Source organism: Capra hircus, chromosome 2 (genome assembly GCF_001704415.2).
Source record: "Capra hircus breed San Clemente chromosome 2, ASM170441v1, whole genome shotgun sequence".
Taxonomy (NCBI): Eukaryota; Metazoa; Chordata; class Mammalia; order Artiodactyla; family Bovidae; genus Capra; species Capra hircus.
The window spans coordinates 51,128,723-51,146,023 of NC_030809.1; the positions used below are offsets into that span (position 1 = coordinate 51,128,723).

Here is a 17,301-nt window from a genome sequence, read left to right on the forward strand (position 1 = left end):
AGGGTGTTTTTTCTTAAACCAGGCACCACCCTCCAAATAAAGTTACATTCCTATAGGGTGAGGGTGTAGTGAGTTACAATCAAGAAAGGAATTTATTTAACCCAAGGTTAACATGATTAGTCTTAAAGGTTAATACTTATTTCTCCTATATGCTTAAAGGTTAATACTTATTTCTCCTATATGTTAGTTATATTCATTATAAGGGTAGGGAACATGGAGATTTAGCAGCAAACATCAGTCCAACAACTGAAAATCCTTTCACCAATGCTCCCCTTAAGATCTATTTAGTCTTAAGATATGATAAAGTTACATTCTTACATAGCAAGGACACAGTGATTTATAACAAAGCACAGTGATCTATTACAAAAGAGAAAATCCATTAACTCAAAAAGTCTAGTATTGCTAACATCAAAAACTACTGTATTTCCTTTTCTATATTCCAAATACATTGATTAATATATTCCCAGGTGCCTAAGGATATGGAGGCCTGGCGGCAATCATTGACTCAACAAGAAGAAAAAGCCCTATGCTAATTAAGACTCTCAAAATACTCCAAAATTCTCTGTGCTGTTTATGGTTGAGAGGTAGTAAACAATCATGTGGCAGGAGTATGGATAATCCTGTCACACAAGCTAGTCTGTCAGCAGAGAGGTTTGACCTGAGACATCCTTGTCCCACCCAGAGCAGGGAATTAGCAGCAATTATTGACACAACAAATGAAAAACCCTTCACCAATATAATTCCTAACCAACCCACTATACTAATAATTTCTAATTCCCCAAAAGAGTTTGCCTTTAGTAAGTCTAAAACATCTCGTGCCTCTCAGATTGGGAGGCTGTAAACAATCACATGTGGCCGGACAAACCTATACAGGTGGGCTAGATAACCTTCAGAGCAGTCCGTAAGCTGAAACAGTCTTGTCACACCCAAGAATTTTTATTGCCTTGGAGCTGCACATTTACTCCTTCTCCGAGAGAAACGGTTATGGGGGAGAGCCCCCCGTAAAGTCAGAGGTGTAGGTGAGAGCATAAAACAGACTCTGGTTTTGGGGTTAGATGCTCGGCAACAGGGGGTTTCCTGAGGCTTGATCACGCCTTTGCGTATGCCAAGCCTCCTTTCTCATGACCCTGCCATGGGCGGAGTTCCTCACGCTGGCCCCTGGCAAGATTTCATACCAATAAAAGTTGAGATGGGCTTCCCTGGTGGCTCAGAGTGTAAAAAATCTGCCTGCAATGCAGGAGACCCGGTTTCAATCCCTGGGTTGGGAAGATCCCCTGGAGAAGGGAATAGCAACCCATTCCAGTATTCTTGCCTGGAGAATTCTATGGACAGAGGAGCCTGGTGAACCCCTGTCCATGAGTCGCAAGAGTCAAACATGACTGAGCAGCTAACACACACAAAAGTTGAGACAGAGTCTCAAACATTTTTTCCTCCTCTATGATTTAAGATTATAATGATAGGGACCATTGTGTAGGTAGATGAAAGTAAATTCTGAAAGCTTGGTTAGTGGCAAAGTGGTGACATATTTTGGTATTAGGCACAGGCAACAGCTGAAATTAGTTAGAGAGTTTGGGCACTGCTCTGAAACTTTATTATATTGTGTTTTGAGGGCAGACCTAGGAAGACTGAAAAGATGCTTAGCTTTCTTTTCTTTCCAGGATGAAGTTACTTAGCAGAGCCTTTCCCTGGGTTCACATAGAAGAAAAGCAGTGACAGTAACAGTATTAGCAACTATCTTTTGGTGCAGATGGGTTTGGTCTGTTTGATCTGTGTTGGACTCAGAAGCATTTTTTCCTCTGTGTATATCATTATCCCCACACCTGCAGGACGGGGTACTGAAGCATGATCCCCTCATTCTTGGCTCTTTTTCCTTCTTTCTTATTATTATTGTTGCTATTTTAGCTTATATTTGCCTTAAAAATATGTGTGTACTAAAATACAGTGAGGAAACCATCCAATAGAGCTTGCTTCTCTCTGAAGATTTGCAAACTCAATTAAGGGGATACAGAGATGTCCTTGCTATGCTTCTTCACTCTTACAGCTGACTGTGTGGTCATCTATATGTCAGGGTTATAACTTAGTTTCCGAACATCTGTTTGATCTCATTTTATGTAAAGCAGGTTTCCTGCTTTGTTTGCTTCTTCCAGCCTTATTCCTCCTATCTCAGGATCAGGGAGCAGATCTTGGACTTAGTACAAAGACTGCCTCAGCTGTAATAATGATCTACTGATTGGTTCTCAAACTCTTATTTTTGCGTTAGGCCACGGACCCTGTGCTGTGACCTTACAGGCTATATAACCCCAACTACTGGTTGAGAGACATTCCAGTAAGCCGCATGGCACTCTTGAGAGCCTTGCAGGGAAGCTGGTTGAGTTGAATATGTACTGAGTGCCTTAAGAATCTGCTGTATCTTATTCTGAGATGATTGATAGGCTGGCAGCTGGAGGCCATTCAGGGCTGAAGCCCACTCAGATGTTATCAGCATGACAAATCTTGGTCTTTTTAACGTTAAGATGAATGAGAGAAAAAGAATGGTCAGCTCAGCCCCTTCTGAAAAGCTATTTTATTTTTCTCTTATTGCCTCCAGTATAATTGTGACTTAACCCATGGCTGCACTGGAGACAATAGGAAGCTGTTGAAAAATATTTTTCGCCAAAAAGGGTAGGAATAGGAATAGATTCAGGATGAATAATTCACTGATGAACAGTGGACTCTTATAGAATCTAGATTAGTGTATTACTTATATGGTGGATTCAAATGGGTAGCCCTGGAAAGACACAGGGGAATGGTTACCATTTTTTTTATGTGGTTGTTCACTTTTGTTATTAGAACATCCTTTGAAATAAAGGTTTAAAAGAAGGCAGTGAATCTGAAAAGTACAATTCATCTTATAGAATCTCTACTCTGTTTAAAGCTAGGGGCTCTTAGTCTCTAGAACCTTAAAGTTATTTTTGAGAAAAAAAATTCATGCTTTTAATCTAAAAAGCTTCTTCCTTAAAAACTGAATATTAAGAGATTTGAGATTTTTAATTTTTTTTAACTTTTTACTCGAACATAACATGCATGCAGAAAAGAGCCTATTCCGCCTGCTAAATTCCCACAAACTGAGCCCACTTGGGCAACCAGCACCATACTGCTTGTTCTCTGTGCCCCCTTGCAGTCTCTAACTCACACTGCCAAAGGGCAGGGGCACCTACTGTCTTGACTCCCAAAAGCATGGACAAGTTTAAATTACTTTTGTACTTTATACAAATGGCATCATAATTCCTTGATTGTTTCAATAAGGAAAAATTTGTAGCATCTATTACAAAGTCTAATTATTTCCTTAAAAGTACCGTTAGTTCATTATAACTTTGTCATCTCACCATTTTGGTGAGGATACCATGATTATTATCATTTGTGTAGTGAGCTTATAAGTTTACTTCACAACACTCAGGTGTTTCATTTTTCTAAATCCAGTTATCATGAAGTCAGGCCCTGCTCACAGTCCTCTCACCACTTTGATTCATGTAGACAGTTCGGTCCTGGCTTCCCTGAGATGTGACTCATCCTGTCTAGACATTGATTCTTCCCAGCCTCAGCATTCACTGAGATGCGTTCATGTCTTCGTCTGATCACCTGGGTGGTCCACTGGAGACCAAGGTCTAGTGTGAAAGGAGCGAGGAAGAAGAATGATGAGATGAAGCGCGGCCTTACGATTGACCCCTGCTCCATGCCCATATGGGCTGATTCCCAAAGTTGAAACTATCTATGACCTCACCTGCTCTACCTTCCTGCCTCTGGGATAGACGCTGTGACAGCGGCTTGGTGCAGATTTTGATGCTTTCTAATTCTGCAACTTCCCCTTATTGTCCAGCTATTTAAAGGGGGATATTATTAATATATTTGAATTTCAGGGTATCTAAGTGTCCCATTGCTCCTGGATCTCAGTTTGGAGTATTTAGACTGAAATTTTGTTTCTTGTGAGCCTGTACTTCATGACCTCTGAGAAGTCCAGCATCAGCTCCATGGGTTTGTACAATGAATTAGCTACATTTTAAAGTTTTATTAATTTGTGTGGGTGTTCCTTAAATTTTAGTGTACTTAGGAACCACCTGGGAAGGTTATTAAACATGTAGATAATTGAATGCTGGCTTCAGATAGTCTGATTCTGAACAGCTGGGATATCTCCTGGGAATCTGCATTTACATTGATCCTTGCAGTGATTCTGACAAATACTTTCAGAGCCTCATACCTTGAGAAGCATTTCTCTACATAATAGTTTTCAAACCTTTTTATTGCCATGAAGCTCTTTATGGAAATGAAGTCTTATGTGGAAGACCAAAATGCACAAAAGATAATATTGGAGCTGCAGTGACCAAAGTGCAGTTAGCAGGTGGTTTTCAGGACCCCAGAGCCTCTGGACAAAAAGTATGAATGGATTTAGAGTCTGTATTGGAAATTCTGGCCTAGACATAAGATGGTGCTAGGTCCTTACTGAACCTAATGTAGTAAAATGCATGTCATTTGCCGACTTATGTTATTTTAGATATGAAAGGAACCTTAGCAATGCTTACTTCTGTCCTCTAGTTTTTCAGGTAAAGAAACTGTGGTCCATAGAGGTGTAGTAATTTGCTGAACGTCACATAGCAAAAGTGTGACAAAGCCATGGCTAGATACAGGCTTTCTATTTACTAATCTAGTTCAACACATGCGTGTGCACACACAAACACACACAGCATACTGATTATACACCCCAGTTTATAGTGTGGCAAGACAGGGAAGTAAATGCTAAGATCCCAGTCTTCTAACCCTGCTTGTCTGATTTGAGTATTAGCTGTGAATGAAACTTATGTCTGACAACGTGTTCTCATTTGCTTTCTTAACCAAGAACAAACCAGGCCTCATGTGAAAACGTATATTAAAGCAACCATACCTCTGCCTCCTGAAAAGTAATTTTGATATATAATGATAGAGGACTGACCTTCCTATAGGCACCTCTGCTGTCTTTGCCTGGATGGAAGGGTATCAACTACTTGGGTAAGCGTGGATGTGTAGTTCACGAATATGCCAATAGCATAACAGTCTTTCCCAATTCAATGCCAAGAGTCCACTAAAGACCAGTAAATAGCATTTCTCTTTATGGGGATTTAGGTAAGAACTTCAATGCAAAGATATGATATTTGATAGGGAGAGTCATAATGTACATCCAGCATCCCATATTCTAAGAAAGCAAATTTTTGGAAATTGTATTCTTTTTTTTAATAAATTTATTTATTTTAATTGGAGGCTAATTACATTACAATATTGTAGTGGTTTTGCCCTACATTGACATGAATCCGCCTCGGGTGTACATGTGTTCCCCATCCTGACCCCCCCTCGCACCTCCCTCCCCATCCCATCCCTCTGGGTCATCCCAGGGCACCAGCCCTGAGCACCCCGTCTCATGCATCAAACCTGGACTAGTGATCTGTTTCACATATGATAATATACATGTTTCAATGCCATTCTCCCAAATCATCCCACCCTCACCCTCTCCCACAGAGTCCTTCTTCCCATTGTATAGAAATATCTTTACTGAAATACAAAGTAAGGTTATTCCTGACCTTTGTGGAAAGTGAATACAAGATTCATTCTTTTTTATAGCTATACTTTATTTAAATTATTTGTTCATTTGTTACATGCTGTGTGCAAGGTACAGTGGTGAATATCTTTGGAGATTACCCCTTTCCCTCAAAGCCATTCCCCTCCATTTTGCTACCCATATGGGCCTCATATAGGTCATGTTTCATGGGGTAAATTCTTATGTAGTTTATTCAAGGGAAAAGGTCCACCTTTGAAGTTAATTTTTTATTTTCTTTTGTCAGAAAATGGAAAGTATGCAACAGTGTGTTTTCTTTTCTAACTCAAATGCCAGAAAACTTGGAGCCAAATTTTAGTTACAACCTCATCTTGGGAGCTTGGCAGCATATTTCTCTCTCTCTGTCTGCTTCCTTTCGTTGGTTTCTATTCTGTTTTTATTCCTAATTGACCTAGTCTACATTTTTAAAAAATTGGAAGCTAATGTAAACATTCTTGGGGGGAAGGAATGGACATTTGTTTCCATATGCGTTTGATTTGACGTACAGCATGTGCTTGAATCATCCTGGCTCTGATGAGAGAGGAATGCAGTGGGAATACTTGTTCTCAGAATCTTGGAGCTGGGAAACTATGTGAAGAGCAGAGCAAAACAATGGAATGGATCAAAGGGTTTGAAGAATGGTTCCTGAGCGTGCTTTTATGTCCTTACCGTTTGACCGCACGTGGCAGGCTGAGCATGCGGTCTTTTGCAACTGTCCTACTGATGAGATTGTAGCTGTCCCCAGATAATGCAGGTTTGGCAGCCTGCTTCGTCATGAGTCCGTGTCACCTTGGAGCATGAGCGACATGGAGTTGTCTGTTGTCTTGTGTTCTGCTTTTCCTCAGCCCAAGTTTTCTTTCCCTTGCCATATGTCATAAGTTATGACAGGCTGAGAGCAACTAAAGGAAGTCTTTCCAATTCCAGCTGAGGCCGCCCTCAGTGGTCTTCTGGTGCTGGCTGGTCCACCATGCCCGGCTCTGCGGTCCTAAAGACTTTGTTGGAATACGTGTTTCACTCACCTACAGAGTAAATGCTGTAGCTGGTCAGGAGCAAGCATGCTTTCCCCTTGGTCTCTAGTTTTAGACCCATGTTTTCTGTTGATAAACTATGTGATCACATGGAGAGTTTTGATATTAACAGAGCTGTTCAAGAGAAAGGTGCTCATTAATTTCAAAACATATTTGCCAGAGAAATAGCATTATATAAAGAACTTTCCTGGTTAAAGAATAGATCTCTGCTGTTTTAATATATTCCTATATAAATTACCCTTCCCAACTGCAGTCAACTTAAAAATTATTGCCTTTTGTAAAGATCACCTCATGATCTGCTTATTTTAATAGGAAAATGGCCTCTTAGAGAATTCACAGAGGTGGGATGTCTGGCCTTGAAGACCAGTCTGGTTGCTGTGTTTATTGAATGTGCTCTTATATGTTTATTAGCAAAGACTAATACATTTAATGAGATTGCTTAAACATAAAATTCAATAATCTTTTAAAACATGGTATTTATTTGAGGTTGGAAACAAGTCATTAACCTTGCTCTGGAAATATATTCCTCTTTGGGAAAGTGCAAATGGAAATTCATAGATAATGATACTGTTTGATGACTAGGATAGCAATTTCTTCTGAAGACTACATCTACTAAAATTGTGTATAAATGTGCATGTGGAAATTTCCAGCTATGAATCTTTCTTCCAAGTTGGGGAAAAAAACAGAAAAAACATTTTTTTTTTGGTGAAAATAAACATCAATACCAATTTTGATGTGAATATCTAAAATATTATGATACCAGCTAGAATTTTTTTAATGCTGGTACTTATATGTAAAGGATGAGCATTGGAGGCAGATCAAGGGGGATCCCCCATGATCAGGAGTGTTTTAAGGGCTTGGTTATGCACTCAGGAGCTGTTTACTGACTGGTGAAACACATTCTGGTGTAGACTAGGGGTGGGGGGTGGTTGCTGGATTATGCAGCCAGGTATATGTTGTTGGCCCCAAATTATAGCATGTCAGAGAGAGAAACACGTGCTGCTTAATGAGCCACATCAGTGGCTTCAGTTGCTCCTCCTAATCCCTCTCCGTGCATTACTGCTGTTTAGACTGGGAGGCGCGCATTGACAGCCACGGCAGGATCTTCTATGTGGATCACGTAAACAGAACCACGACGTGGCAGCGGCCCACAGCTCCCCCTGCCCCGCAGGTGCTGCAGAGGTCCAACTCCATACAGCAAATGGAGCAGCTGAACCGGCGGTGAGGATGGGCAGTTTTGTGGTTGGGCTAATTTTTACATGTGCGAAATGGAAAACGCGGTTGCCTCTTTGATCTTTGGGTGTCCTGTCATTAAGGCGGAGCTATGGCCTCTCTTGATTCATAGACTTCATTGACTGTCTGTCTCTTGGTTGAAAAGTATTAAGCGCACACATCCACAGCTTGCTTGGAAACTATAGAGAGGAAATAAGTAATCAACCAAGGCATTGATTTTTAGTACAATGGAGCATATATATTTGTCATTTGAAGCCAAATAGCTTTTTAAATATCTAGAATCTTCATTTGTGATGCATCTTTATTATTTGCCTAAGCTTTTAAACCTATCCTTCTTTTACAAAAATGAATTGCTATGGAACAAAAGTTGTTCTTAAAAATATGGGAATTTAGTTTTCTTTGATTAAAGGCCACAATTTAAAATAAAAAAGTTTTATTAATTTGTTAGGAAAATGTTCCACAAACTTTGAACAGAAGACATTAAGTTCAATGATTTTCTTAACAGATGGCCCAGAAGGTAGAGGGATGAGTTTGGGGGAGGAAATGGCCCAGGCTGGGAAGCTGGTGAAAACGTCTGAGTTCTGGGGCAGCAGTGAGCCCCGTGTGTTCGAGGCTGCTGTGATCTAACTCTAGGCTCCTGATTTTAGATACCAGAGTATCCGCAGAACCATGACCAACGAGAGGCCTGAGGAAAATAGCAATGCTATTGATGGGGCCGGGGAGGAAGCCGAGTTTCACCAAGCCAGTGCAGGTAAGAGCCTGCAGGTTGGTTTGTTTTGTAATCTCACAAAAGTAGAAAACAAAATAAGTAAGGGTTTCCAAGAAATGAGGCTTTCTTTAAAAGGATTTCTGATCTTCATTAAGATCGAGTAATCCAACTCAAAAAGTCAAATTCACTAGACACCTCTTCTAATTTTTGACTTTTTATTTAGTACTAAGAATCACAAAACCAAATAGAATATAAATTACTTTAAATCTCTGGATCTGTGCAGTAGTGAATAAAGAAAAGAATCTGATCACCTGAAATCTGATCACCTGAGATGCAACCTGCATTAATCTCAGGATGCATTAAAATGTTAATAATGACTATGAACATTACTGAGTTCCATTTTAGTGTGATGAAGAGCAGTTGAGTTTTACACATGAATTTACAGATACAAAAAAAAAATCTTGAGGATTAAAATAATAGTAGATGATATAGGTGCTCTTTTAAAATATAGATGCAAGTGAATAAGTATGTTTCCACCAGGTGCAAAGCTTTCCCTGAACGCCTTTGTGGTCTGCCCTGTCTAGATTTCCGACGGGAGAGCGTCCTGCCCCACTCTACCTCCAGATCCAGGCTCACGTTGCTGTTACAGTCTCCCCCCGTGAAGTTCCTCATCAGCCCAGAGTTCTTCACCGTGCTGCATTCTAACCCTGTGAGTAGCCAGTCTGAGAGGATGTGAGCAAAAAAGCAATAGGCCAAAGGAAATTATCCTCATTTGTGTATTGACAGTAAGAATGGAAATAGCTGATGTTTACCAAGTGCCATGTGTTCCAGCTCAGCATTAAGTACTACCCATGTCTTGAGCCATTTAGCCCAAACATAGAAACCTATGTGTTCAATAAAACTTCTGTCTTTTCCTGATAAAGAAACCAAGGTACATAAGGGGTGAAATAACTTGCTCAAGAGATTGTTAGGGTTAAAAATCCCAGAGATGCTGACTCTCTGTACTCTTAATGACCACTTTATTTTTCCTGCACAAATATAACCAAATATCTGAGCACTGACAACAGGCATTCGTTAGCTTGGGCTTTGAGATCATGATTACGGGCTCCCCAAAAGAACAAAGGAATATAAAATGTTACATTGCTGTAATCTGAAAAAATAAATCAATAAATAGAGGAATATTTTAAAATATATAAAATGTGTATGGGAGATCATGGTATATTTTTTTATGCCGAGAGAGTAGTGGTGTTTGCAGCAATTGAAATAGCACACGCATGGACCCTAGGGCTCAGAAGGGGGCAGAGGGGCTGCTGTGTGGTGATAGAAAGAATGAGTGGTGTGGTATTACACTGGACATTGGAAAGTCAGCAAGATCTGGATCATAGATCTGCCTTTGGGGCATGGCAGGGGATTTAGATTCTATTCTGAGATCAGAGTGACATTCTTGGATTTGGAGGCTGTAGAAAGGCAATAGTGGAAGGTTTAAAAGACTGATAGTTTTAAAGATTGAGTAGGAATTTGCCCTAGAAATAAGACAGGCCAGAGCTCTCTAGGTAGAAAGAGTATCATTTACAAACTAAGAGATTCATAAAGTTGCAGGCTGTCTAAGTAATTTGTAGAACTATTGAAACTGAATTATTAGTGCAGCAGTTTGGTATTGCTGGTATGTGGAAAGCATAGGACACTAGCAAAAGTCAGATTTGAAAGGTGGGCAGAAGCCAGGTTGTTGTTGTTAAGTTGCCCAGTCATGTCTGATTTTTTGCAACCCCATGGACTGCAGCATGCAAGGCCACCTTGTCCCTAACCATCTCCTGGAGTTTGCCCAAGTTCATGTCCATTGCATTGGTGATGCCATCTAGCCATCTCATCCTCTGACACCCTCTTCTCCTTCTGCCCTCAGTCTTTCCCAGCATCAGGGACTTTTCCAATGAGTTAGTTGTTTGCATCAGGTGACCAAAATACCAGAGCTTCATTTTTAGCATCAGTCCTTCCAGTGAGTATTTAGGGTTGATTTCCTTTAAAATTTTCTGGTTTGATCACCTCGCTGTCCAAGGGAATTTCCAGTCTTCTCCAGCACCAGAGTTCAAAGGCATCAATTCTTTGGCACTCTGCCTTCTTTATGGTCCAGCTCTTACAACTGACCACTGGGAAGACCATAGCCTTGACTATATGGACCTTTGCTGGCAGGATGATATGTATTTTTTTCAGAAGCTAGGTTACAGGAATCTAAACTCATATATGGAACAATTCTAGGAGATTGAAGGCTTTCATATAAAGAAGAATGAATAACATATAGAGTTGTCACTGTAAAACAATAAGTCATGCTGTGGTGGGAAGAGCTTTGAACTTGGAATCAAGTAACACAAGTTTTCCTTTGCTTGTTCATTTACTTATGCCTTCGTTCAACCAATATTTATTAAATCCCCATAATTTGCCTAGTACATTCCAGACTCTCAGGCAGAGTGGTAAACAAGACAAGAGTAGACTAAATATGAACTAGTGAACAAAAAGATAATTCAGGCAGTGAAATGTGTCATGAGGCAACTGAAACAGTATAGATGACTGGGCTAGGGTGAGTAGGGGGCCAGGCTATTGGAGATGCTGGTTTAGATCAGGTGGATGGAAAGACTTCTCCAAGATGTTATAAAATTTCAAGAAGCTAGGAAGGTAAAGGTCTTAGAGAAGAACTTTCCTTGCCAAGCAAGAGCAAAGGCTTGAGGACAGGAATGAGTTTGATGTAGTACATGGTATAATCAGAGGGGTGAGCAGGGCTTCAAAATGTAGGGCTTGTGTAATCTGGCAAGGAGTTTGGGTTTCATTCTAAGTGGGTTTTATTCCTAAAGGAGTTCATATGGGGATATAGTTTTGATTTTTTTTTTTAAAGTTTCTTCTACCTGCTATGTTGAAAATAAGTTTTAAAAGGCAAACTTGTCATCCGGGAATAAGTGAAAAGGCCCTGTGGTGAGACATGGAAAGGACGTGGACTAGTACAGTAGCAGTAGAGATGGTGAGAATGTATCTTGGAGAAAGAGCTGATACTTTTCACATACTTTTGTCAATGAGGTCAGCACCTTCTTTGTTGAGCCAGATAATAGTTTTTGAATATTGGATTTATTTTTGTTCATTTTCTTTGTGTGTATGTGTGCTATTTGCAGTGTTAACAGCACAATTTGAACTTTATTCCATATTATTAGCATTTTATTTTCTTCATCAATTTCTTAAATCTAGAACTTATGTTTAGAAACTGGCAGCCAGCAAACGTTTTCTGGAAAGGGCCAGAGCATAAATATCTTCAGCTTTTGGGCCAAGGGCAGCATGTACATGAATGGATGTGATTATATTCCAATGAAACTTTGTTTGCAAACATAGCCAGCCAGTCTATAAGTCTCTAGTTTACTCATTTCTAGTCTAGACAGCCCATAAAACAGTATTAAGACTTGGTTTGCACTTACTGATTTCTGTAGTGTTAATATTCCCACTGTGGCCAATTTCAAGCTACCATCTTTTTTGTTGTGTGATTTCTGTTTTGTTATATATATTCATTTTTTGTATTTTCTTGATTTCACGTATTATGTGATAACATACCATGTTTGTTCTTGTCTTATTTCACTAAACCTAATACTCTCTAGGTCCATCCACATTGTTGAAAATGGCAGAATTTCATTATTTATTATGGCTGGGTAATTGTGTCTTCTTTAGCTGTTCATCCGTTGATGGAAACTGGTTTCTTCCGTATCTTGGCTATTGTAAATAATACTGTTGTAAAGATTGGGGTGCATGTGTCTTTTCAAATTAGTGTTTTTTCCCAGATGTATACCCAGGAGTAGAATCGCTGGATCATATGGTAGTTCTATTTTTAGTTTTTTTGCGAAACCTTCATACTCTTTTCCACAGTGGCTGTGCCAATTTACATTCCCACCAACAGTGGGCAACAGTTCCCTTCTTTCTACGTCCTCACCAACATTTTTTATTTGTAGATATTTTGATAATAGCCATTCAGACAGGTAGGAGATAATATCTCATTCTACTTTTGATTTACATTTCTCTTATGATTAGTGATGTTGAACACTGTTAGCTATCTATAAGTATTGTAAAAATTGTAAGTAAAAATTCTATTTAGGTCATCTGCATGGTTTTTAATTGGGTTGTTTATACTTTTTGATACTGAGTTGTGTGATCTGATTATATAATTTACATTCTAATCAAGGATATTAACCCATTGTCAGTCATATTATTTGTAAATATTTTCTCCCACTTAGTAGGTTTCCTTTGCTATGCAAAAGCTTTTAAGCTCAGTTAGGTCCCATTTGTTTATTTTTGCTTTTGTTTCTTTTGCTTTAGGAGACATCCAAAAAATATATATTGCTATGATTTAGGTCGAAGAGTGTTCTGCATTTGTTCTCTTCTAGGAGTTTTATGATTTGATGTCTTGCATCTAAGTTTTTAATCCATTTTGAGTTTAGTTTTGTATGTGGTATGAGGAAATGTTCTAATCTCATTCATTAACATGTAGGTGTCCAGGTTTCTCAGCACCACTTATTGAAGATATTGTTTTTTCTCCACTGTATACTCTTGCCTCCTTTGTCATAGATTAATTGACTTGAAGTATGTGGGTTTATTTTTGGCTTCCTGTTCTGTTCCATTTATCTGTGTGTCTGTTTTCGTGCCCAGTACCATACTGTTTTTGGAAAAGACCCTGATGCTGGGAGGGATTGGGGGCAGGAGGAGAAGGGGGCAACAGAGGATGAGATGGCTGGATGGCATCACTGACTCGATGGACGTGAGTCTGAGTGAACTCCGGGAGTTGGTGATGGACAGAGAGGCCTGGTGTGCTGCAATTCATGGGGTCGCAAAGAGTCGGACACGACTGAGCAACTGAACTGAACTGCACTGAACGACACAGTTTTGATTACTATAGCTTTATGTATACTCTGAAGTCAGGGATCATGGTCACTCTAGCTTTGTTCTTTTTTCTCAAGATTGATTTGGCAATTCATGGTCTTTTGTGCTTCTGTACAAATTTTAGGATTTTTTTTTCTAGTTCTATGTAAAATGCCATGGGTATTTCATACGGATTGCATTAAAACTGTAGATTGCCTTGAGTAGTATGGACATTTTAACAGTATTAGTTCTTCCAACCCAAGGATACAGAGGATCTTTCCTTTTCTAAACATTTCAGTTTCCTTTATCAATGTTTTATAGTTTTAAGGACATAAGTCTTTCACATCCTTGGTTAAGTATATTCTAGATATTTTATTCTTTTTGAGGCAATTTTAAACAGAATTGTTTTTTTTTTTTGTTTTTGCTTTCTCTGTTAACTCATTATTAGTGAATAATAGAAAAGCAACAGATTTCTGTATTTTAATCTTGTATCTTATGACTCTGCTGAATTCATTTACTAGCTCTAATAGTTCATTGGTGGATACCTAGTCATTTTTATTGAAAAGAACAAAAATTAAGTAGATACATAGTTGCCATAGTTCTAAAGGAAAACTTGAGGAACAAAATACTGTTTTTTGTTTGTGTGTGTCTGTGTATGTGTGTTTGTTTTTACTATTTTTGCATTGTAGTTGCTTTAAGATATATTCTACTGCCCTCTGCTGGTTATGATCAGATTGCTTCCAAAATTGTCTTAAACCATTTCCCCTGGTAACTCAAGATTTAATTCTTAGTGTCATGTCATTGATATTTGGGATGACTGTGTTTGTCTAATAATTATCAAACATACATACATTTTATTATATGCAACTAAATAATTTTTCCAACATACATGCCAAATGATTATTTTACACTGGATGAGGTATCCATTCCCTTCTCCGGGGAATCTTGCCAATCCAGAGATTGAACCCAGGTCTCTTGCATTGCAAGCAGATTCTTTACCATCTGAGCCACCAGGAAAGCTCTAAATAATTACTACTTTAGCTTTTAATATGTTCTAGAAATACCTTAATTCTATCATATAAGCTCCTTTCTACTTAATGAAAAAAAGTATTGTTCTAAAATACTCAAATATATTCTTATAAGTCAGAAACTTGTGCTATTGCAAAAATAGATGAATTGATAATTACAGTTAGTTTTATCAATAAGTTTCCCTCCATTTTACTTCTTAGCCAGATGAGAAAAATATAAAGTCCCTATGATTAAAAATATTGTGAAGATAAACTGCATAAAACAAGACTATTTCCATATAATATCATATATCTTATGGAAACGATATTACTTGATTTTGTTTATAATAAATTTTGTTTAGTGAATAATATATACAGATGCTCACATCTACTTCCTTGTGAGCCTTTGTATACATTTACTATGGCAGCAGTGATAATGTTTTCCAAGCATGAATTCAGAATACCTATTCCTGATGAAGGATTTCTGGAAAATGAAAGATTTTATTTAGCAATAATATACTAACCTGTGTTATTGGAAATAACAGATTTAGAGTAAAGTAAGACTGGGCCAGGTAATCCTGGACATACGATCACTGTAACACTTAAAAAACCTGCTCCCAAAAAAGGAGGTTTGATTATTACTTGCATTGATTGTGATTAATTAATTGATAAGTTGGTTGATTGATAAGACATATAATTTTCTTATTCTGTTGCCAAATAGCAATAATTTCCTCTCGGTTCTTCTCGATATTTTTCACTTCTAACTCTTCAAACACTTAACCATACAAAACACATTAAGCTCTAAGGAGTGTAATTTTAATGAAATTCCACAAAGAAATTCAGTTAATACTCAGTTGATCATTCATCTAACTGTGCAGTGTTTATTTATTTACAGAATGATAAGAAACAACCAAGAGGATTGGGAAAGGGAGTTTTGGAATAGAGAAGGGATAACCAAAATGGACATTTTAAATCACATTGATGGGCAAGAAAACTTTACATCCTTTAGGTATCATTTAAAGGGGCTCTGCTTACTATTTACAGTTGTCAAATCACCTTAACCCGTGTGAATCCACAAGCAGCATCTTCCAAGGTGAGATCACTCTGTGCAAGAAGTTTTATCATGACCCTGCTATGAAATAAGTCCACTTTTGTTTCAGGTAGCAGATCAGATCCCTTTACTGCATCTTGTTCTGCAAGACCAAAGCAAAACAGCAACTCAAATTCAAAAAAAGGATCCCTTTCCAGTTAGACCCACTACACCAGAAGGGAGAATAAAGATGTCTCTTTTCTTTTCACACACAGGTTTCTCCTGTCAGCTTCCATGAAGGCTCTTTCTACCTAATCCTACCTGTTTAGTGTTTCTCAGCTCTTTAGTAGGGCTTCCCTGGTGGCTCAGAGGGTAAAGCGTCTGCTTGCAATGTCGGGAGACCTGGGTTCGATTCCTGGGTTGGGAAGATCCCCTGGAGAAGAAAATGGCAACCCACTCCAGTACCCTTGCCTGGAAAATCCCATGGACAGAGAAGCCTGGTAGGCTACAGTCCATGGGGTCGCAAAGAGTTGGACACGACTGAGCGACCTCACTCACTCACTCTTCACTTAGCTCTTTAGTTGGTGTTAGTCGCTCAATCGTGCCGACTTCACTTCACTTAGCACATAATTAATAAGAGGTATGAGACCCTTCTTCTCTTAATAGAAGGTGGAATGCTTGCCCAAGATCTTCAAAGACTGAAAAGTAGAAAACAGTTTTACTAATGTTAGAACACAGTGTAGGCATAATCCCTTATATATTCTTGTACTTAGTTCAGCTCTATGGTTTTACAGTGATTTTTACCTCTTCGATGCACTTTTACACCCTTTGTTCCACCAGATTTGAATCCCACATGCCTATGAAGAAATCAGGGCAGTTACTATTATCCCATCATAGAGCTGAGCAAATTAAGGCAGAGATTAAATGACTTTCTTTGTCTCTATCCATGAGCTGTGATTAGAAACCTCACCATAGTTCTGTATGAACTGGAGTATAAATATCTTTTCTGAATAAGTACACTTCTGGTCATATATATGTATATACTATATATAATGTACATTTTAAAATAATACTGTAAATATTGAATAAACATAAAATACATATCAAAAATAGAACAGATGGATATGTATATAAGCATAGGTATGTGTGCTTGGTCGCTCAGTCATGTTCGACTCTTTGTGACCCCACGGACTGCAGCCTGATAGGCTCCTTTGTCCATGGGGAGTCTCTATGCAAGAATACTGGAGTGGGTTGCCATGCCCTCCTCCAGGGGATCTTTCCAACCCAGGGACTGAACCCAGGTCTCCCGGACTGCAGGCATATTCTTTACCAACTGAGCCACCAGGGAAGCCTGTATATAAATACAGACATGTATAAATATGTTATACATACACATATATAAACATACTTAAGTAAACATATATATGTGAGTAAGTTTGTATGTAATTTCTTTATAAACATGTAGCCAGAGTCTAGAGGGATGTTCCTGTTTGCCTTATGTGTTTTATGTAGACCCTAATAATCATGTGCATATTATTCAGACTTGAAAAAGCCATGATTCTAAAGGTTGTTTGCTAGATACTGATGAGAGAAGTCTTTCTTATACTTAAATTTACTTTGGTAGATGCTTTTTGCAAAGATCAGTTGAACTTGGCACTATATTACACATCTCACTGAGTGGAGAGGTGGAAGATGAAAGGACATAATTAATTATAAGACCAGCCTTAAGACTCCTGTGCTTAAAGAGCTGTCCAACCCCAGGGGATTGCTTCCTGCCCGAGGCTGGGATGGGTTCCTTCACCTAATTACTACTA

General features: G+C 38.7%; 1 protein-coding gene across 3 annotated transcripts in view; it reads left to right on the plus strand.

Moving 5' to 3' along the window:
• Nucleotides 1-17,301, plus strand: part of HECW2 (HECT, C2 and WW domain containing E3 ubiquitin protein ligase 2) — a 451,986-nt gene that overhangs the window by 331,413 nt on the left and 103,272 nt on the right. For all 3 annotated transcript variants that reach the window (XM_018061392.1, XM_018061400.1, XM_018061404.1), the window contains 3 exons: nt 7,698-7,848; nt 8,508-8,611; nt 9,154-9,278. In XM_018061392.1, the coding sequence (XP_017916881.1) occupies nt 7,698-7,848; nt 8,508-8,611; nt 9,154-9,278 (380 nt within the window). The remainder of the gene's footprint in view (nt 1-7,697; nt 7,849-8,507; nt 8,612-9,153; nt 9,279-17,301) is intronic.